At 39.6% G+C, this 23,733-nt stretch overlaps 1 protein-coding gene across 1 annotated transcript; it reads left to right on the plus strand.

The window, feature by feature from the left end:
* Window positions 1-210: 210 nt before the first annotated feature.
* Window positions 211-7,571, plus strand: ZSCAN12 (zinc finger and SCAN domain containing 12). The gene is made up of 3 exons (XM_065885122.1): window positions 211-630; window positions 4,659-4,803; window positions 6,283-7,571. Exons 1-3 carry the CDS (start codon window positions 211-213, stop codon window positions 7,569-7,571), a joined length of 1,854 nt encoding a protein of 617 aa, XP_065741194.1.
* Window positions 7,572-23,733: the final 16,162 nt, after the last annotated feature.

Consider the following 23,733-nt stretch of genomic DNA (forward strand, 5'->3'; position numbering starts at 1 on the left):
TAGTCTATTCTTGAGTCTTTTTTATCAGAGTTATTTTCCTGCGTATAGAAAACTAACCTGGAGGCGGCTTTCAAAGTACATTTTTAAATTCTTAGAATTTGCAGTTTTTGTTTTTGTGTTAATGATGATGGCTTCTTCTTCAGTTCCAGCCAGAAAGAGACGCCACAGGAGATCTTGCTTGAAGCATTCATAAGCATTTGCACAGCTATGATGGCATCTACTTGGTCCATCCAGGCCAACAAGGAGCAAGATGAACTTTTGGAAATAAAGATAGAGGAAGAGGAGGTGGAGGAGGAAAATAAGGGTACCGCCAGACAGGATCAGAACGTGCAAAAGAACACCACCCACAGCAGGGAGGTCTTCCGACAGTACTTCAGGCAGTTCTGCTACCAGGAAACATCTGGACCCCGTGAGGCTTTGAGCCAACTCCGGGAACTTTGCCATCAGTGGCTGAGGCCAGAGACACACACAAAAGAGCAGATTCTGGAACTGCTGGTGTTGGAGCAATTCCTAACCATCCTGCCCGAGGAGCTCCAAGCTTGGGTCCAGGAACAGCATCCACAGAGTGGGGAAGAGGTGGTGACTGTGCTGGAGGATTTAGAGAGAGAGTTGGATGAGCCAGGATATCAGGTGAGAACAAAGATGTGGTTTCTGTGTGAGAAAAGATGAATTAGGGATTTCTAGGCCAGAATGAAGTCTAACATTATTTCACAAAACGTATTCTTGACACTTTGGTGCATCAGAAAGGGGCCTGAGTGTCGTAGAACATTGGTTAACATAATCCTAACTTATTTATATATTTTCTGTAGAAGGATCATGTATTTCTGCATTAAGCTACAAAATTTTGTTTGATGAAATGCTGCCCAGAAACATTAGAAACAGAAGACTTGTAGGACAGAGAGAAAATGTTAGAGAGATGATGGTAACAAAGTGGGCAGCAGCCTCTTGAAAGGGGCATCACTTCTGCTGAACAATACAAATAATTAAGAAATCAGGTTTTGCAGATATATCCACTGCCTTGTCTCCATTAAAGGATTAAAAGATAGGGGCTTCCCTGGTGGCGCAGTGGTTGAGAGTCCGCCTGCTGATGCAGGGGACACGGGTTCGTGCCCCGGTCCGGGAAGATCCCACATGCCGCGGAGCGGCTGGGCCCGTGAGCCATGGCCGCTGAGCCTGCGCGTCCGGAGCCTGTGCTCCACAATGGGAGAGGCCTGCGTACCGGAAAAAAAAATAATAATAATAATTAAAAGATGGAGAAATCAAAGTCACCATCTCAGAGGAATGAGATGTAGGAGCAGAGTGGAAATATAGGAGGGAGGGGCAGGTCATGGGATCCATGTTTCTTTGAGTAGTTGAAAGCCCAGTTAAGTTGGAAAGGTGAGTAGAAGAATTGAGCACAGAGTCCAGGACCTTGAATACCAACCTCTTGAGTTTAGATTTTATTCTGTAGGACAGAAGCTCCTAATCTGTTCTCTCTGAGTCTAAATGAATTTTACTAACGCCAAGATATAAAAAAGAACCAAATTACATAGGACTGTTTTGTTTTGTTTTAGCGTTGATAAAAGACAGTGGTTTTCACCTGGTGACAATTTTGTACCACAGAGGGCATTTGGCAACGTCATGGAACATTTTTGGTTGTCTTAACAGCGGGAGGTACTACTGGCATCTAGTGGCTAAAGGACAGGGATGCTGCTAGATATCTCACAGTGGAAAGAACAGCCTTATACAACAAAAAATTATTTGACCCAGCATGTCATTAGAATCAAGGCTTAGAAAGCTTGGTATAGAGAGTATAAACGGTGAAATAATAAAAAGGAAATATAATCTAGCATTGAAGTGCAAAGACTGAAGAGGAAAAGAGCATGTGGCAAAAAAATCTGAGTTTAAAATAGGGTCATGAAAGTGTGACTGTGAAGGAAGAGGCATGTCTTAGGTAAGAATTAATTGAAAATGATGACAGAGTAGAGGTGTAAAGAAGGAAGAAAGAATTGAGAACTCTTTACTGAGCAGTCTATTCTAGGCTAAGCAATAGGGATTTCAAACTTGAAAGACGAGCATAACGGAGACAATTCTAACAGAGTGCAAGACTGTAGGCGAAGGTGGATTGGGAAAAGTTCATTTATTCAGCAGATATTTATTGACTATCTATTGTTTACTAGGCACTGGGAATGCACCAGTGAACAAAATGTAGAGGGTTGCTGCTCTTACGTTGATAGATTTTAGTCTGCTGAGAGGAGACAAGACAGTAAACAAAAAAATCAACAAATGTGTAATACATCAGGTGGTCATAAATTCTATATTTAAAGAAGCAACAGTAAAGCAGAGAAAAGGAATAGTGAATGAAATGAAGATTGTGTTGTTTTCAATAGACTGGTCAGGGAAGGATTTTCAGATAGGGTGACATTTAGAGCAGAGATCTGAATTAAAAGAGCAAGCCATGCAGCCATCTAGGATAAGAGTGTTCAGGCAGGGGAAATATCAGTAGTAAATGGCTAGGTCCTAAGGTGAGAATGTGCTTGTCATGGTAGAGATGTATTTGTCAAGGAGGAGATGAAATCAGATAGTTATAAGAAGATCAAACCATACAAGGGACTTGTAGGCCATTATAAGGAATTCGGATTTTATTCTGAGATGGAAAGTCATTGGAGAGTTTTGAGCAGAAGAGAGATTTAATCTGACTTAAATTTTAACATAATTACTACCTGCTATGTTGGAAAAGTTCTGCATTGGGACTCATGGTGGGACTAGGGGAGGCATAGGGGACAAAGTTAGAAGCAGGGAAACCAGTTTAGGAGGCTGTGGCTATAAGCAATAATCCAGGCAAGAGATGCTGGTGGCCTGGACTAGGATAGTAGCAGTGGAAGTGGTGAGATGAGATGTGATTGGATTCTGGATACCTTTTGAAGGTAGGGCTTGAGAGGATTTGTTTCTGTATAGGTTGCGGGATGTGAGAGAACGTGAGTTAAAGATTATGCCAAGGGTTTTAGTCTGAACATCAGGTAGAATGGGTTTGTCATTCACTGAGATGGTAAAAGGATCAAGAGTTAGGTTTTGGATGTGTAAATTTTGAGATTCTTATTAGAATCCAAGTGGAAAGTTTGAGCAAGCAACTGGATATAAAAAGTTGGAATTCAGTGGGGGGAAGTCTGCTAGAAATATAAAATTGGGACTTGCCAGAATATGGGTGGTATTTAAAGCCATGAGACAAAAAGGGATCATCAGGGGAGTAACCAGCAGTGGAAACTGGGGAGTGGCCGGGAAGGTAGGAAGAGAACCGAAAGAAAGAATGGGATTTTCAGGTGCAGGCAAAAGTAATTTGGTTTTAGTCATGTTGAGTTTGTATTGCCAACCAGTCCTTTCCCTTGAGGGCTGCTGAGAGTAGCTAGTGGAGTTTACAGCTTGATTTACAAGGCCTAACTGAAGATCCAGGGACAGAAGGCACAGTTCACTATACTGGCCTTTTTTTGCTTTCCCCTCCCCAAAATTTGAAGTATCAGAACAACTTTTTCTGTACATCTGAGATAGTACCTGCTGATTTTGGCTCTCATTCTGAGGGAGCGATTACAAAATGAAACTATGTCAGGGAAATAGAGCCAGTGTATGGTGATTTCTTATTTACAAAATTTAGCCATTGAAGGGGATGGGGAAGTAACTCGAGGGCCTGTCATATGCCAAGACCTTGTGCGAAGTGCTTTACATGGCATGGTGTCATAATCTCAGAGTAATTTCTAGCCCATGGTGACAGAGCTACTAAACTAAGGATCAGAGTAAGTAACTAGAGTGATTCCAGATCCCTGCTTTTTATAATACCATGCTGGGGGAGCCTATTACTTTTAAATGCAAGAGGAAATGGGCCCGTGGAGTAGTGGAAGCTACAGAGTGGCTGAAATTGCTGAGTAAATGAGTTAATTGAAGGAGCAGGGGTCAAAGGGAAGCAGAAAAGGATGAGATTGAAGGCAAAAAGTAGATACAAGCCTTGAAAAAGAAAAGACATCTTCCTTTAAGATACAAGGGAAGGAGAAGAGTATGAGAGTGGAGATAGATAAAGTGAAGGGGAGATGATTTTTTGAGATGATTGTGATCTTAGATAAATAGAAAATAAGATCATCTCCCAGAAAGAAGTGGGGTGGGGACCTCAGAAGAGCAGAGTCTATTAGGAATAGCTTTTGGGGTAAATATGGAAGAGATTTCTCTCCTTTTCCTTTTTTCCCCTTCCTTTCTTTACTTTCACTTTTACCTTCTCCCTTTACTTTTCCCCTTTCCTTTCCTTCTTTCTCACTTCTGTTTTATTTCCCCCTAAGTTCTTTTCCCCTCCTTTCTGCCTCTTTTTACCTTCTTTTCCTTCTCTCTTGTCTTTTTTTTTTTCTCTTTCATTTCTCCATTTCTTTGAGCATAGACAAAGAAGTGAAAGGGGGCACAGTCAGCATTCTTTAACTGTTAAGAATAGGGGAAATTACTTCCAGCTGGGGAAGGGAAGGTTTCTCAGAGGAGGTGACATTTATGTTGGCCTTGAAGAATGAGTAGGATTATGGTAAGCTGATATCTGGAAAGAAGTTTATTTCAAGTTTCAGAGATTTGGGTGCCACTGCCATGAATAGTATACTGTTCTGTTTAATGTTATCAGAGTGAGTATCTCAGTTATATCTCATCTACCTCAGGTCTCAGTCCACACTGAGGAACAGGAAATGTTCTTGCAGGAGATGGTAGCTCTAAGAACAGAACAAGAACCCAGAATGTCCCTCCCGTCTGTGAAAGCCCAGCTAAAGTGTGAATCTCCAGAACTTGAAGCCCAGAAGAAGCAAGGTAAAGAAGAAAGACCCACCTTGGGAGGAAGGGGAAGATGGGGCTAACACAGGGCACTGGGGCTCTTTTGTACTTTGTGCTGTTTCTGATCATTAAAGTCAGGAAAGTCTCTCTAGAAATCTGACGGCTCATGTGTAGACCCCAGGCAGCCTGGTTTGTCACTCTACAGCTCTTTTTTTCTCTTTATATTAATATTTTTAAAATTCTGACTGTATTTTATTTGAAATCACTTAGTTTAGTTCTTCTGACAGTTATTTTCCTCTGTACTGACCTCCCTGCTATTTTTAGCCTTTATCCTAGCAGACAGTACCATTATCTTCCAATTCGACTATCTCCTGCCTCCTTCACTTAAATAAACCTTTGCTCCATGATGTCTGCAGCTAACTCTCAGATGGTGCAGGGAAAGAAAAAATGTGTGTGTGTGTGTGTGTGTGTGTGTGTGTGTGTATGTGTATTACTCTTATAAAGAGAAGGAGTAATAAAGCAAATGGGGTAGAATGTTCAAAGTTAGTGAAGGGGTGAAAGACTCAGTACCTACCCTCCTTATTTCTATTTCCTCTATTTTTTTTTTCATTTAATTTTTTTAAATAGGTGAAAATTCACATGGTCCAAAAAATAATAATTTAAAGTTACCCAGTGAAAAGTTTTCATTCCACTCAATTTCCCTAGCCATTTGGTCTCCTTACCCCTATTCTGAAATAGGTTGTCACTGTTACTAGTTTCTTGTGTGTCCTTCTAGAGATTTTTTAATCATATATGTATGTTTTTCATATTCAAATATATTTTCCCCTCTTTATCACTAAGATTGTAGAAGCTTGCAGTTTTTATTTCTTAACAGGTGTTTAATATTAAAATGTATGAATATATCATGCAATTAACTTCCCCTGCTGATGACACTTAAGTTGGCCCCGCTCTTTTACTGTAACAAATAGTGCTGTGGTAAATAACTGTATGTGTGAGTATATCTGTAGCATAAATTCTTCTGTGTGGAATTACTAGGTCAAAGGTTTTATATATACAGTTGTAATGTTTATATATATTGTCAACTTGCCCTCTGTAAAGCTTGGGTCAGTTTACACTCTCACTGACAATGTATGATATCCATGTTGTGAACATAGTGTTATATCAAGCTATTGGCAAATCTGATGGGTGAAAATTATACTCAATATTGTTTAAATTTGCTTTTCTCTTATTGTGAGGTGGAGCATCTTTTCTTGTGTTTAAGAACTATTGTATTTCCTTTCCTGGAGACCATCAGTTTTTTTCTTTGCCAAGTTTTCTATTGGGTTATTGCTTTTTTCCTTAACAGTTTTTGGAGTGCTTTGTTTATTAGTCTGTCGTATATTCTAGTGCCATTTTATAGTCATGCAGGAACTCTAGGTTCTTATGTAATTTTTCACTTGAATAAGTTTATGTTGCCTAGTGAAGTTGCTGTTTGCTATCACAAGAAACTAGTTAACATTTATGATCCATTTTTAGTTTCAGATGTTGAGACTGGAAATGAGTATAGGAATTTAAAGCAAGAAGTTTCTGAAGAAATGAAACCATATGGGAATATATCTAGCAAATTTGAAAATGAAATGTCTCAGTCAGCTAGGTATGAAAAAACTTATGAACCTGAAGAAAAAATAGAAGAGCCTTCTGGATACTCCAGGGAAGATAAACAACATACATGTGATGAAAATGGAGTAAGTTTGACTGAGAACTCAGACCTTTCTGAACACCAGAGAGTCTGTCCAGGAGGAAAGCCTTATGAATGTGATGACTGTGGAAGAGCTTTTAGTCAACACTCATGCTTCGTAGAACATCAGAGGACCCATACTGGAGACAGGCCCTACAAATGCGAAGAATGTGGAAAAACTTTCCGTGGGAGAACTGTGCTTATTCGACACAAAATAACACACACGGGAGAGAAACCATATAAATGTAATGAGTGTGGCAAAGCCTTTGGCCGGTGGTCAGCTCTTAATCAACATCAGAGACTTCACACAGGAGAGAAACACTACCACTGTAATGAATGTGGCAAAGCCTTTAGCCAGAAAGCAGGTCTCTTTCACCATCTCAAAATCCACACAAGAGACAAACCTTATCATTGTACTCAATGTAATAAAAGTTTTAGTCGGCGTTCAATTCTTACCCAGCATCAAGGAGTCCATACTGGGGCAAAGCCCTATGAGTGCAGCGAGTGTGGAAAGGCCTTTGTTTATAACTCCTCCCTTGTTTCCCATCAGGAGATCCACCACAAAGAAAAATGCTATCAGTGTAAGGAATGTGGGAAGTCCTTCAGTCAGAGTGGCCTTATTCAGCATCAGAGAATCCACGCTGGGGAGAAACCCTACAAATGTGATGTATGTGGAAAAGCCTTTATTCAGAGGACAAGTCTTATAGAACATCAACGAATTCACACTGGAGAGAGACCCTATAAATGTGATAAGTGTGGGAAGGCTTTCACTCAAAGATCAGTCCTCACGGAACATCAGAGAATCCACACCGGAGAGAGGCCCTACAAATGCGATGAGTGTGGGAATGCCTTCCGAGGAATCACCAGTCTCATTCAGCATCAGAGAATCCACACTGGGGAGAAACCCTACCAATGTGACGAATGTGGCAAAGCCTTCAGACAGAGGTCAGATCTTGGTAAACACAAGAGAATCCATAATAGAGGTGGTCCCTATAAATGTAAAGAGTGTGGGGAGTCGTTTAGGCAGAACTCAGCTCTTACTCAACATCAGACTACCCACAAAGCAGAAAAATCTGGCTCTGTGTGAAGACTGCAGGGAAGCTGTCTCACAGAGTGCAGGCTGGAGAGAGATACTAGCTTTGAGATGATTTAGGACAAAACGTTAGTCACTATTGCTATAAGGTAACTTCGGATATTTCATAAAAAATACACTGCTGCCCATTTCATTAGGTGCTGTGGAGAACAAGGAGCGTAACACCAGATTCCTTTCCTCAAAGAGTTTACAACCTAGTTTGGGATATATAAGGTCCACTGTTCAGTCAAGACTATAGGACAATAGAATTGATGCTCAAAGTAGTGTAGAATTAAGTGGCACTTGGCAAGCTATAAATTCTGAAGGACAGATCACTGTTACCTGAAGTGGTCAGGAAAGACTTTATTTAAGATAAAGTTTTGATGGGGATATTTGGAAGGCAAAAGGGAGAAAACATTTAGGGTAGAACAAATGTAAGCAGAGTGCATGTAGTTTGGAAGCATCAATGACAAGACTAGCCAGCCTAAAGTAGAGTTCATTTAGACTGGGCAGTTGATGGCACTATGTTGGAAACATAGCTTGAGGACAGACTCTGGGAGGGTTAGAATGCCAATAATTTCACCTAATACTTTGACACTTACAAAGAACTTTTCTCATTGAATTCCTAAAATGTTTCTATAAATTAAAATTATTCTCCATTTTAAAAATGCGGATACTCTTGCTTATGGAGATGGTGACATAGCTACAATATCACACAAAGGAAAAGACCAGCAGCATAAGTGCAGTTTTGTGACTTCAAGTCCTGTTCGTTACACTAGTGATTCCTTAACATCAGTGAACATCAGAATCACCTGTGGAGCTTGTTTAACATACCTGAGTCCCAGTCACAGATACTGTGCTTCATTAGGTCTGAGATGGGGATTGAGAATCTTCATTTTTATAGCTCCACAGTCACCTGATGTACTCTAAGTTTTGAGAAACATTGCGCTGAATCATTGCTACCGTCGTGGTTGCCAGTGAAGTGAGGAAGCATGAACACAGGCCGCTGCAGATTTTTAGCATGAGGAAAGCCCTTCAGGGGACATGAGCCACCAGGTCTTTACAATGAACAGGGAATTAGACCACCATCATGCCTAAAAACTAGGTCTTCGAGATGGCCTTTCTGTCCCTTCAAATTTAAATGTTTCAAAAAAGACTGACCTATATTCCAAGGCTCCCAAGGTTCTTCTGAGTGCAAAGGTTGTGTGTGTGTGTGTTTAGGGGCGGGGTGCTGGTGTTCTTCCCTGTTTTACGCTTCCCTTTTTTCCCACCTCTGTAGTTACCATTGTGTTCTGAATCCCCTAATAATTTCTTGAGAGAACTGGCTTATAATTTTTTGGTTTGTATACCTTCTTGAGCACATAAAAGAGCCAAAGATTAGTGATTCTTTGCCTTGGGGCTTCAGAAAACAACAGATCAACCAAAAACTGGTTGACATTACCCGTATATTACTGAGTAAACAATTCTGTTTTTGATGAGAACCTGTGATGATCATTGTAGTGGATAGCAGGCAAGCCACAAAGAAGTACACACAGCTCCTGGTCTGTTTATCTTTTTATTTACAGAAGTCATATTTGATCTCTACTGAGATATCCTTTTATTTCCCTTCTACGTTGCTGCAGCAAACGCCACAATTTCTAGGACTGCCTTCCCACCTCGTCCCACACAACTTCAGTCCCCTCATCTCCCTTCACCTCTAGCTGCTCAGTGGGTTTGAAGTGGTAGGATAGTGACAAAAGAGGAAGGAGAGGAAAAAGAAGGGTAATCACCATTCTTTAACTATTCCTAACTACCTTTCTGCCCAGCCCTGTCTTTATCCCGTCTCTCTACTCCTATAATATACTCTACCCCCATTTCCCTAGTGCCCTAGTCTCTTGCCCCTCCGTCCGTAATCCTTATATAGGACATAGGAATATCACTGGCTTGGAACTAGTAGAGTCCCTAGTCCTATAGAAATATATATGTTCCTAGCTTTCTAAATTGTAATTGTGAGCACATTTTCCCATGAAAATGATAATGGTGTTAGTGCTATAACTTAGGCATATTATGTATCACATTGGCTTTTGGGATTAGATTTACGTTGACTGGGAAAACTTTCTGAGTTCACAACATAGGAAAGCAAATGAACATTTAAAAAACAACTCATTCACAAGTTGAGGACAGCTTAGGCTTTTTCATAAGACCAACACTGGAGTTGTGCACCAGGTATTGAGGCAGCTAGGATTGGAAACCTAATTTTTTTTATGTCCGAACTGAGTGCTGAGAGCTCTGTAGCTGTAAGTATATGAGGCCTATTCCCTACCTAAGGTTTCCCTGTCTCAAATTTCTCTCATGTAAATTTGTCTCTTTGGAGGGGACTTGACTTAGTAACAAGAGCCTTCATGAGAACATCTCTTTACCAAACTGATGCTGTCCATATTTGTCATCTAATCTGATTTCACAAACATGTTTTCCAAACTGAAATTGCTCCTCATAATGTCAGAGCCTCTCTCTTTAATCTGTCTGCTCAATAGAATGCAATCCTTATTTTAAAGTTGCTGTCTACTCTCCATGCTGTTACTTGCAGTCTCTCCAGTTCAGCCTCTGCTTAACATGTTCTCTCAGTGCACACAGGTTCCTCCATTTGCCTATAACTCTCTTAAGTAATATTATAAAGGAACCATAAACAAAGACCCAGAACAATAGAATATGCCTATTGCATAGAAGAATACAGTTCGTAACTTATTTAAAAATAAATGGGGTTTTGTTCTGGTGGTTTCTTGTGCTTAAATACAGTTGTAGAACCAAAAAAAAAGGGCAGAGTGGCATGGGGTTTCCAGTTGGGCATCAAAGGGGGTCAAACTAGTCCTAGAAAAGGAGAAGATATAAGGTTACTATCTGGAACTAAATTGGCCACGCAGCGAAGTTGAAGGCCCTGAGAGGCAAGTGGAGGACATGATGTGTTAGATATGGAATTGGGGAGTGCGGTGAACAGAAAATGCCTTGAGATGAAGTCAGGAGTACATCTTTATAAAAGATGTGGTGTGACAGTGACAGTACCTAGGAAATCAGGGTCCCTTGAAGCAGTTCATCTATGTGGATTTTTAAATCATCAATAACAGGAGGCAGGATGGAAAGAAAAGAGTATGAAAGTGAAGCAAGTCCACAAGAGAAGTAATGGCAGCCAGTAATACAATAGCCAGGTAGAACAACTGGTATAAAACTCAAATGAATCATGCAGCAGCAGCTTAGAAATAACATTAAGGGTGAGAATAAGATTGACTAGCCTCTGTTTTTTGATTGATTGAAGGTAAACAAAATATTGAGCGTTTAAGGCAAAACACCTAGAGAGGTTGGGGGAGAATCAAATTTCTAAAGCAGTGAAAAGTAAAATGAGCTTAAACATGGGCTTTGGATGAAAAAGTAATCTGACAATCACAAAAGGGTTCCAGAGAGTGTAATAGAAAGGGACTGTGAAGGGAAGGAAGATGGGCCCCTTTTGAAAAAAAACAAAAGCAAGCAAAAAAACAAGGGTGCTGAGCAGGGCTCTGGGATTGAGAAATCTCATGGGCATGGTGAGGATGGAGGAATCCTCACCATGGGGCATGGAGAGGATGGAGCAATCCTCACCATGGGGCATGGAGAGGATGGAGCAATCCTCACCATGGGGCATGGTGAGGATGGAGCAATCAGATAGAAGCACTTAGAAAAGCTCTGCACTCCTATACTCAGAACAGAAGTAGCCTCTTTTGTTAATATCCAGTGATTGTAAAGTTGTTAACAGTCAAAGTCTTATTATTGGCAATCTTTAGGAGTAGAGGAAAGGATTTATTAACAGTATTATGTAATTGTTAAGTGCTTACTAAGGGCCAGACATTAGTAAATGCTTTACTCACATTGTTTCATTTTTAGCTGGGGAAACAAATCAATAAAGCTGCTTGAGGTCACAAAGTTAGTATGTGGTGGGACCAAGATACGAACTAAGCAGTTTCAGAGCCCACTCTTCCTCTGTTTATTTCAGATGAACGAACTGCATGTTGCAGTGGTATTCAGTGCTTTGAGTTATTACCTGTAGAAAAATTTCAATTCCTATCAGTATTCTGGAAAATACTTAAGAAACTCTACAGAGTCCTGGGTCCAAACACCAAAGGTAATAATATCCCCATCCTCTTGCATACTAAATCTTGGATGAAGTTTGGGCCAGCATAAATATCAGCCCTAATTCTTGTTGCCTGCACAATGAGGGTGTCTGCGGGAGACATTTCACTTTAAAGATGAGCTCTTTATAGGAAAGGATCACATTCCTAGCTTAGAACCGTTATTCTCTGCATTATTCTGACAGAATAAGGGATATCTGACTAATAAAAAGATTAGAGAGATGTCCCCATTGTGGATCTATCCAATAACTCACTAAGGATATACCTTTGATGAGGGTTTTTAAAAGTTTTTATATTTGTAGCTAGTACCACTTCTTGGATTAAAAAAAACATAGATAAGTATATATTATATAAAATAGTTCTTTCAGATGCCCTTCCTGACTCCACAAGCACAGAATTTATTTGAGCAACAAGTGTTTGTTTAATATAGGGATAATCATTTTGATAACTTTAATTGAACTTTCTCAACTTTCAACCTTTCACACTGAAAATTTTACATTTTAAAGCCCCTCCAGCAGTTCATCATTTTATTAGAATTTCTTTGGGTCCTCTCTCCTTCCGATGTTTCTGGGTATAACTGGTAAGGAGTTCTTGCACCTTCTTTCTTTTTTTTTTTGCACCTTATTTCTTATACATAGTATTTGTATATAAAAAGTAGGTATGGATATATTTTATATAAAATATGGTTTTAATTTTCGCTTTATACATATACTTTCATATACATATAATTTGATTTTGACGAAGCCAACCGCGATAAGCATCTGAAACGTCTCAGTTGCTTAGCTCCCTAGCCCACATTGTGAGTCATTATTGAGAGCCAGCCTTTAATCCTTGATTTCTTGTAAACAGTTGATTCTTTTCCCACACTTACGAAAGACCTTTTCCAGGTCTGAAAACCCATCAGTCAACGCTCCCAGAGTTTTCACCCATCACAGTTCAAGGTGATCTTTGGGGGATATATGTTTGCTTTACCAGTCATCTTCTTAAGCCCAAATGGCCTGGTCCTGGGTGTCCCGAGGATTCCTAAGAGGAGGCCATTTGTCACCTCTGATTTATGCAGATCCTCATTATTCCTGTCTAAGCTTGATATGCGTATCTTACTTTTTGATCTAGCGCCTCAGCTCAGCCTACTTAAGTGAAATATTTAAGAGTAGGTATATCACCATTTCATCCCTGATAAAGGAGGAGGAAATTTAGGAACTCTTCAGCTTGCTGTAGCCAAACTCTAGCTCAATGACTTTGAGCAAGCGACTTAATCTCATTTCCTCATAATGTAAAGTATCAATAATAGTACCTACTTCTGCCTGGGGAGCTGCAGACCTACGGAGGATAATTGTTATACGGATAAATGGGGGGTTTATATAAAGTGCTTAGAACAGTGGTTAGCACCTAAGTGCATTATAGCCGTTTGCTATTGTTCTATTGCCGTGGGCTCTCTCAGTGAGCTCTCTCAAATGCGTTACCTCTAGATGCTCCAGCCCCAGGCCAGAAATTACCTGTAACTACGCTGCATTTTTCCCAGGACTGCTGCGTTGTTGCCGCTGGGATTAAAGCTCCGGCTCAGGTCTACTTTTACTTTCTTACCTTGGGAACTAATGAACAGTGGCTGGCAGGAGACAAACATCGCCTAAACTGGCAAGGAAAGATTTTCCTATCTTTTGTCTCCACCCCTGTTAAAGATAATTAGCAGCTGAGGAGTTTCCCTTTTTGTCTGAGTTGCTCTTCTGAAGTTCTGCGCACGGGGGCGGCGGGGCGGGGGGTGGGGGCGGGGGTGGGGGTGGGGAGGCGGACCCTGGGCGGAGTCCGCCGTGCCCCAGCCTCAGAGCACAGGCCCTTGGAGTTACCTGACCTAGCTGCCCGAGCCTGCGCTACTCAGCAGGGGCGGGGATGCTGCCAGGCAACCACAGAGAGGAGAGAACCTCCAGATTCCTAGAGGAGACCTGAGGGTGAGGCATTGTTGACAGCCGCAGGCCTAGAACTGCGAGTTCTTTTGGCTTTTGGGTCGTAAGTGGTGGTGATAGAGGGTTCGTGGACTCCGGCTTCGACTCAGTGTGTGATTCGGCCCTTTAGGGACTCCGGTGAAGTTCAGTCGGACGAATTGAGTTGCAGGCGAAAGTTAAAGATGGCTTCCAAGTCCTGAGTTGTCTTAGGTTATTGAGGCTGTTGAGAAAAAGGAAGGTCTGGAATCCCAATTTGGTAAAAGGAAAGTTGGGTTCCTTTGAGATGATCCCACTCATGACTCCCTAGAATAAGTCGGAACACAAGGAAAGACATAGAATCCACTTGTTTGACTTTTAGCAAATTACTTAATCCCTCTGTGCTTCAGTATCATTGATCTGTCAGTGGAATGATAAAATCTGCTTAGATGAGTAAATTCACAGTCAATTTTCAATAAATATTAGCCATTATTTTCTGATCTTTAATGTTCTTTACCATTTGGGATTCTTAGAAGGGGAGAACCAAAGGGAGGAGGGTCATGGTCTTTCTCTCAAGCTTTATTAACTTAAACTAGGAAGTAAGAGATTATAGCAGATAGTGTTTACTAATAATTTGCAGTCACTCCCACTCTGTCTTCTAATTTTTTTAGCTTTCTGACAGAGTTCCTTTTTTATTTCAGTGCGTTGTCAGGTAAGTGAGTTCTTGGGTAAGAGCTAAATAAAATTTAGAGTTTCTGTTAACAGTGTTGTTCTATGCCTCAGGAAGAAGACTAGCTACAAGGATATACTTCTGAAAAATCAGTGTGAACCCCAAGCTGGAGTGAATCTTCTCCTGAGCTCGCTTATTCCAGAATGGCAGTCTTCTTGCGGGAAAGATCTCTAATAGTGACTGATGGTAGAGGGAGAGGGCTGTGCCTGGGACCAAGAATCAGACTGGCAAAACAAAATCTTTCTTCCAACTTTAAGTTGTTGCTACCAGGAAAGAGATATTTGGACCTCACAGGGCTGTCAGAAGACTCGGGGAGCTCTCCCCACAGATACTGAGACCAGAAATACAGACCAAGGAGCAGGCGCTGAAGCAGGTCCTGACCTCTGCCTGTAGAGCTGCAGACCTAAGGAGGATAATATCATTCAGAACGTAGAGAAGAGGCATCAGTTATGCTAGAGAGGTTGAAGAGACAGCTTGAAGGACAAGCCATCAGGTGGGAAGGGTTGGGAGGATCATTTATGGCTTGACTAGTGAAAGGCTTCAGGAATAGAACAGAAAGCAGCAAAACAACTTTAGGATCCACCAGATGTCTCTGGAGCCATAACCCAGTATCTCCTTCATGGGCTTTAATTCCGCCAGGTATTCATGTACACCTCTGGAACCTTCTCTGCCTATATTGGGGTTTTTTTTGTTATTTGGGTGTTTTTACTGAAGGACAGCTTCAAATTCAATTTTCCAAGACCATCTTCATCCCGTTGCTTTTAGGGCCCAGATAGAACAAGGATAGAACAAGGTATGCTTATGGCAAGATAGTACCCTGGAATCAAGAGGTGTCAGGTCCAGTCTATTAAGACCCTATCTTAGTTTAACTCTCACATTATTGCCTTATGAAATGGAAAGCAGATGAGAAAGAATGTCTGCAGAGAAAGAAGACATCCTTGAAAAGAAGGTTTTTAGAACTCTTGTTAGTGTCCTTTCCCTGGAAACCTTGCCCCTACCGGTCTCTTTGCCCAATTCTTTAGGTAGAAACTCTGGGTAATATTTGGGAGGTGTCTGTGTTTTGTTTTGTTATTGTTTTGACTTATTCAACTCCTTTAGCTTCAAAATGTTTTTCTTATCTTTTAATCCTGCATATTAACTGAAAAAATTATTTTCCCCACTGTTATTTTTCCAGTTTACTGATTTCCCCACATCAAGATAGTATGCATTTCGAAACTGATCTGCCTGTTGTTTCAAGTTAACTTTTATTATATGCCATTGTTTGTTGATCCATTTAACAAACATTTATGGAGCATTTTGTCTATACTAGTGGCCTAGGTACATTCATTTGGTGTAAATGATACTTTTAACTACCCTTTAGCAAATTAAAATTTCTCTTGGTTTTATGATATTCCCTTTTTTTCACCTCCAGATTCAAATTGATCTCTTCTTAACTTTTTTGATTATACCTTTCTGATTCTTTGTCACATTTTGTGAGAAAATTCTGTATGCTCTTCCAGTCTCTTTCTGACGGTCCAGCTGTCTCTTCTCAAACTGGAACTTCACATGCCTTCTCACGTGCTTTTCAAAATTGAATTGGTAGTTTAGGGATACTGAAAAGGCATGCAATTTAGATAAAACTGGGTTTTATTTTTATCACTGTTTCTCATCATAAGTCTCATGATCTCAGCAGAAGAGACAACTGACATTTGAATTGTCTGTGCATTTTTTTTAGATGGTGTTACTGAGAATGAAAATAAGGACTTGTCTCCAACACAAAAAAATTTCTGAAGATGCTAAATCATGTGGGGGGAATCTGTAGAATTACAGCATCAATGTAGTAAGTTAGTAAAAGCTTTAGTTACTGATGAGTCATTATTCAGCATTAGGAAGTACATACCAAAGAGAATGTCTCTGAGAGCAACACTTTTGGAAAAGCTTTTGTTAACAGTGGGTCCCTCCTTTCCCACTAGGAAATCCATCACAGGGGGAAATGCTATCAGTATAAGGAATGTGGGAAAGTTGTATTTGACATCAGCCAAAGCAGCCTTATTTAATGTCAGAAAATCCACACGAGCAAGAGACTGCATAAAATGTGATGACTGTAAGGATGCCTTTATTCAGCGTGGAAACCTTATAGAACCGTATGTGAAGGGAGTAGGAAGGAAGGCCTTCACCCAGAAGTCAGGACTGACTGCACTAGAGAATCCACATAGGAGATAGATCTTACAAACCTGATGAACGTGGAAATGTTTTCCACGGGATCACCAGCATTATTCAGCATTGGAGAAATCACACTAAAGAAAAACTGACAGTGTGATGAGTATGGAAAAATCTTCAGATAGAGGTTGGGCCTTAGTAAACAGCAGTGAGTCCATATTAGGGAGGCTCTTTTAAATGAGAATATTGTGGGAAGTTGTATGGACAGACATCAAGCCTCAACAATAGTCTCCATGATATTGGAAAATTAATATAATTAATGTAAATGGGCAAGAAAAGGAAAAGTCAGAAGTTCTTTTCGCTTCTCAAAGGAGTCTGTAAACATAAGCAACCAGGACTTTTGAAATTAAGTTGTTTACCTGTATCCCTGGACTTGTGACACTAGCTCTGAGATGATTATCTCTTTACTGGGGACATGTTATTTTCCCATGCCCACTCTAATCTCATATCTTAAATTCATTCAAGTGTAAACAATATTGTTTACTGTTTATTGCAACTATATATACATATACACATATATATATTATTTTTATGGGCTAAATAGGCTTGTATGAGTACATCAGGGCACAAAAATGACATTATTAAAGTTTCAGTAAACATAATGAAAGGAACCACATCACTGAATTGTTGGACGTTGGCTGCTTTCCTAAATTTGGCACTGCCTCTGTGTTCTCCCAACAGAAGGCCATATAGGTGTCATTCACAGAGTATATATTTCCCAGATTTGGTTTTTTTGTTTTTGTTTTTTTAAAGATAGAAAAAGAGGGCTTCCCTGGTGGCGCAGTGGTTAAGAATCCACCTGCCAATGCAGGGGACATGGGTTCGAGCCCTGGTCCGGGATGATCCCACATGCTGAGGAGCAGCTAAGCCTGTGCACCACAACTACTGAGCCTGTGCTCTAGAGCCCGTGTGCCTAGAGCCTGTGCTCCGCAACAAGAGAAGCCATCGCAATGAGAAGCCCGTGCACAGCAACAAAAGACCCAACGCAGCCAAGATAAATAAATAATAAAATAAATAAATTTATTTAAAAAAAGATATTTCACATATAGCTTATTGACAGATAATAATAGAGGTATTTTCCCTTATAGATAACACATAATATCCTGAAGGCTAATACTTTAAGTAATTTGTTTATTATTCTTTTCAGTTCTAAAACCTACAGGCTAAAAGAGGAAAGAATCCTTTAGAAGCTCTTCTTCAGCAAATTGGCAGTGTAGCCCAATCTCTATGAAAATGAGGCTTATGGATTTTATAGTAGGTCACTAAATATAGGAACCACAGATTTCAAAACTTTGCAATGATTATTTCACAATTAGGAGTTTATATCTGCTGTATATGCCTAAATTTTCTGAATAGGCATTACGGTCACTATTTTAAAAGATGGATTCTGTTCTATAAAAGGATTTTTCAGCATCCATAGAAACGACATTATTTTTTTCCCTTAATTTTATTATTTTCTTGTATTACATGACAGGCTTTCCTGACACTGAGCCAATCTTGCATTCCTGGAATAAATTTCACTTAGGCATGGTGTTTTCTTAATGTGTTTATGGGTTCTACTTGCTAATATTTAGTACATTTTTATTCAATATTTATGTAAAACTGGTCTGTAATTTTCTGTATTTTTCAGTTTCAGGTTTTGATTTTACTTGCATCATAAAAAGGGCTAAGTTTTTTTTTTTAATGTTCTAGAACAATTTGTAAAGCATTGAAATTATCTGGTTTTTGAAAGTTGAATTCTGATGTGAAACCATCTGGGCTGGGTACTTTTTTGTGGGATAGTTCCATGGTAACTTTTTTCTATTTCTCTTACAAAAATGGTCTATTTAGGCTATTTATAATGGGGGTCAATTTTGATAATCTATTATTTGTTTATAAAACTCTCCATTTTGTCTAGACTTTCAAGTTATTTGCCTAAAATCTGCAGTATAATCTGTTATGACTTTTTAAACAGTTTTATTGAGGGAAATTGATACACAGTAAACTGTACAAGTATATGATTGAACATGACAGGTTTTGGTTTTTTTTGGTTAAGGTAACATTGGTTTATAACATTGTATGTTTCATGATTACAACATTATATTTCTACTTCTGTATACCCTACAGCATGCTCACCACCAAAAATTTAGTTTCCATCCGTCACCATATTGTTGATCCCCTTTACCCATTTCACCCTCTTGTCAGCCCCTTCCCCTCTGGTAACCACTATTCTGTTCTCCATATTTACATGTTTGATTTTGTTTGGTTTGGTTTGTTCATTTATTTTGTGTTTTGGGGGTTTCTTCGTTTTTTAGATTTCACAAATGAGTGAAATCATATGATATTTGTCTTTTTCAATCTGGTATTTCACTTAGCATATTACAAATAACAAGATTTCAACTTTTTCAATAGCTGAGTTGTAGTCTATCATGTAGATATATACCACATCTTCCTTATCCATTCATCTGTTGAGCTCTTAGGTTGTTTCCATATCTTGACTACTGTAAATAAATGCTACAATGAACGTAGGGGTGCATATATCTTTTCAAATTAGTGTTTTTGTATTCTTTGGGTAAATAACCAGAAGTGGGATAGCTGGATCATATGGTGGTTCTGTTAATATTTTGAGGAGTCTTCATACTGTCTTCCATAGGGGCTACACCAATTTACATTCCCACCGACAGAGCACAAGGGCTCCCTTTTCTCCACATCCTTTCCAACACTTGTTATTTCTTGTCTTTTTAATAATAGCCATCCTGGGGCTTCCTTAGTGGTGCAGTGGATAAGAATCCGACTACCAATGCACGGGACGGGTTCGAGCCCTGGTCCGGGAAGATCCCACGTGCCGCAGGGCAGCTAAGCCCTTGCGCCACAACTACTGAGCCTGCACTCTAGAGCCCGCGTGCCACAACTACTGGAGCCCGTGCTCCGCAACAAGAGAAGCACTGCAATGAGAAGCCTGCACGCCACAGCGAAGAGTAGCCCCTGCTCGACGCAACTAAAGAAAGCCTGCGTGCAGCAATGAAGACCTAATGCAGCCAAAAACAGATAAATAAATTTATTTAAAAAATAATAATTATAGCCATCCTAACAGGCATGAGGTGATAGCTCGCTGTGGTTTTGATTTGCATTTCCCTAATTATTAGTGATGTTGAGCATCTTTTCATGTACCTATTGGCCATTTATATTATGTTTTCTTTGGAAAAATGGCTACACAGCTCTTCTGCCCATTTTTTAATCAGTCAAAGGTACGACAGTTGAATGTCAGGCCAATAGGGGTAAAGCAGTACCTTATTTAACAAATACAAATTACCTGTCCCTCGATGCTATAGATGTAAAAGTCCGGTAATGTCAGCAACCAACCATATATGAAGTGTCAGAATTTTACAGATAAAGGGAATTGAGTCCATGGCCATAACAATCAATACTGGACATTGCCAGATAGGGGGTACAGAGTGTCTCCTTCAGCAAGGAAAGGGAAGTCCAGCTTAGAGAAGAGGTCCGTTCAGTCTGTGTGGCCTAGGGTTCTTCAAACTTCTCAAGAGCAACGGAGTTTGGAGGCCTTCCTACAATCCTACAATGGACCCAGAAGTGCATCCAGAAGGAGGGAAGTGCCAGTTTGCTGGCAAAGAGAGTCTTCTAGGGCTACAGGAAAGAAAGGATCGCTAAATTAAAAAAAAAAAAAAGTATATCATAGGATACATAGGAAATAACCATATGGCTAGCAGTGGCAGAAAATGCTGTTTATGTAATTGAAATCATACAGAGTATATTCTCTGACCACAATGAAACCAAACTAAACAGAAAAATCTCCAAATATTTGGAAACTAAGGAAAGCATTTCTAAATAATGCCCAGGTTAGGAGGAAGTCTCAAAGGAATTTTTTTTTAATACATAGATTGAAGGAAAATAAATACAACCATCACAGTATGTGAGACACAGCTAAAGAAATGCTGACGGGGAAAATTTTAGCACTAAATGCTTATATTAGAAAAGTGGAATAGTCTGAAATCAATAATTGAAGTTTCTGCCTCAAGAAACTAAAGATCAAGAGCAAAATAAACCCAAGACATCAGAAAGAAGAAAATAATAAAGATGATAGCAGAAATCAATGAGATTGAAAATAGGAAAACAATAGAAAAAAGTTAATGAAACAAAGCTGTTTCTTCAAAAATTTTTCCAATAAAACATAAACCTTTAGTAAAACCGACAAGATGAAAAGAGAAAAGATACAAATCACTAGTAACAGGAATGAATTGGGGATATTACTACAGATCCTGCATTTATTAAAAGCTTTGTAAGCACAGACAATGAACAATTTTGCACTTATAATCATAACTTTGACTACTTAGAAGAAATGGACCAATTCTTCAAAAAGTGCAAGCAACCAAAATCCAACCAAGATGAAATAGATAATCTGAATAGTCCTTTAGCCATTAAAGAAGTTGAATTCATAATTTTAAAGTTCCCGATCTTCAGGTCTAGAGGGCTTCACTGGAGAATTCTACCAAACAATAGAGGCAGGATTATCAACAATTTTACACAATTTCTTCCAGAAAATAGATGGGTTATATTTTCCAACTCTTTTTTTTTAACATCTTTATTGGAGTATAATTGCTTTACAATGGTGTGTTAGTTTCTGCTTTATAACAAAGTGAATGAGCTATACATATACATATATCCCCATATCTCCTCCCTCTTGCATCTCCCTCCCACACTCCCTATACCACCCCCACTAGGTCCCACCCCTCTAGGTGGTCACAAAGCACCTATCTGATCTCCCTGTGCTATGTGGCTGTTTTCCACTAGCTATCTATTTTACATTTGGTAGTATATATAAGTCCATGCCACTCTTCAACTCTTTTCATGTTGCTAAGATTACTCTGATAGGCAAAAAACAAACAAAAAAAACAACTCAGCCTAAACCACACACCTTATACAAAAATCAGCTGAAAACAAATCATGGGGCTAAAACATAAGACATAACTTAAAACTTCAAAGAAAACATAAGAGGCAATCATCAGGACCTAGAGTTAGGCAAAAATTCTGAGAACTGACATCAAAAGCATGATTCATTAAAGGAAAAATTAATAATTTTGTCTTCATCAAGATTTAAAACTTTTGATCTGTGACAGACTCTATTAAGAGGATTAAAAGACAAGCTACAGACGGGGGAAATATTTTTATACCATATATCTGACAGAGGAATTGTATCTAGAATATAAAAAGAACTCACCTAATCGCAACAGTTAAACAACAAACAACTCAATTAGCTATAGGCAAAACTCATGAACAGACATTTTACTGAAGAGTACCCAACAATGGAGGCACTGTTTCATTCACCATTTCATGCCCCCATATCACCTCCCAGTCACCCTCACTCCCAAGGTTACTTTAACTTTTTTCTCTTCATTGTAGATTTTCTTAAATTCCATCAGTTGAATTTAGACACTTTTTTTAAAAAAAATGTGGAGAAAGAAGTGTAATACAGACACTTCAAGGGTTACAACACCAACTACCAGGAGAGTATTGTCTGTCTGCTTGACTGGGAGCTCAGGGAGTAATGTGGAGTCCATCCTGCAGAGATGGCTAGAGCATTGGGGACACTTTTCTTCTTAAAGTAACTGAGGTTGGGAAGAGATCAGGAGGCACAGAGGATCAGCTCCACACCAGTAAGCATAGATTTGCACTGACTTTCGTTTTTAAGTGGCCGTCTACTCAGCCTCAAGAAACAAACTTTTAATACCTAAGGCATTAGGCAGCTGGATTCAATCCTACCTTCAAGGACTTAACTCCTATACATTCATCAGCAGGTAGCATATGCTATTGAGTCTCAGAGACTCTTTTTATATCCTGTATCTCAGCCAGTGTGGTATAGTTACAACAGAAAAACTGTTATTTCTGGAAACAGCTATGTGAACACTTTGGTCTCAAGCAGTAGGTGCCGGGGGAATTTTATGTTGCAGTGAAAGAGCAAGTAGAATCAACCAATCTTCAGAATCATTCATTCATCAGGAACTCTGCTAGGTGCTGAGGATACAGTAGTAAGCCAGTCATTATCTCTTGTCACTCAGCCTCATACCAGCCCTTCTTTATCCCGATCTGTAAGCAGGGTAAGGAGGCTACAAACATTATTTCCTAGGCTCCTACTGTCACTTGTAAGAACTAGAGATCAACAGTGGGGGAGCATGGTTAAGAGTTGTAATACTTAGCTAGTACCTGAAACTACAGTATTGTGATGGTTAATTTTGTGTCAACTTGACTGAGCCACAGGATACCCAGATATTTTTTTCATTGAAAAATATCACAACTTTTACTGTAATGTTTTTATTGGAGTATAATTGCTTTACAATGGTGTGTTAGTTTCTGCTTTATAACAAAGTGAATCAGCTATGCATATACATATGTTCCCATATCTCTTCCCTCTTGCATCTTCCCTCCTCCCACCCTCACTATCCCACCCCTCTAGGTGGCCACAAAGCACCGAGCTGATCTCCCTGTGCTATGTGGCTGCTTCCCACTAGCTATATATTTTACGTTTGGTAGTGTATATATGTCCATGCCACTCTCTCACTTCATCCCAGCTTACCCTTCCCCCTCCCCGTATCCTCAAGTCCATTCTCTAGTAGGTCTGCATCTGTATTCCCATCTTGCCCCTAGGTTCTTCATGACCATTTTTTAAAAATTCCATATATATGTGTTAGCATACAGTATTTGTTTTTCTCTTTCTGACTTACTTCACTCTGTATGACAGTCTCTAGGTCCAGCCACCTCACTACAAATAACTCAGTTTTGTTCCTTTTTATGGCTAATATTCCATTGTATATATGTGCCACATCTTCTTTATCCATTCATCTATTGATGGACATTTCGGTTGCTTCCATGTCCTGGCTATTGTAAATAGAGCTGCAATGAACATTGTGGTACATGACTCTTTTTGAGTTATGGTTTTCTCAGGGTATATGGCCAGTAGTGGGATTGCTGGGTCATATGGTAGTTCTATTTGTAGTTTTTTAAGGAACCTCCATACTGTTCTCCATAGCGGCTGTATCAATTTACATTCCCACCAACAGTGTATGAGGGTTCCTTTTTCTCCACGCCCTCTCCAGCGTTTATTGCTTGTAGAAATTTTGATGATGGCCATTCTGAACAGTGTGAGATGATATCTCATTGTAGTTTTGATTTGCATTTCTCTAATGATTAATGATGTTGAGCAT

The sequence above is a fragment of the Phocoena phocoena genome, chromosome 10 (genome assembly GCF_963924675.1).
Source record: "Phocoena phocoena chromosome 10, mPhoPho1.1, whole genome shotgun sequence".
Taxonomy (NCBI): domain Eukaryota; kingdom Metazoa; phylum Chordata; class Mammalia; order Artiodactyla; family Phocoenidae; genus Phocoena; species Phocoena phocoena.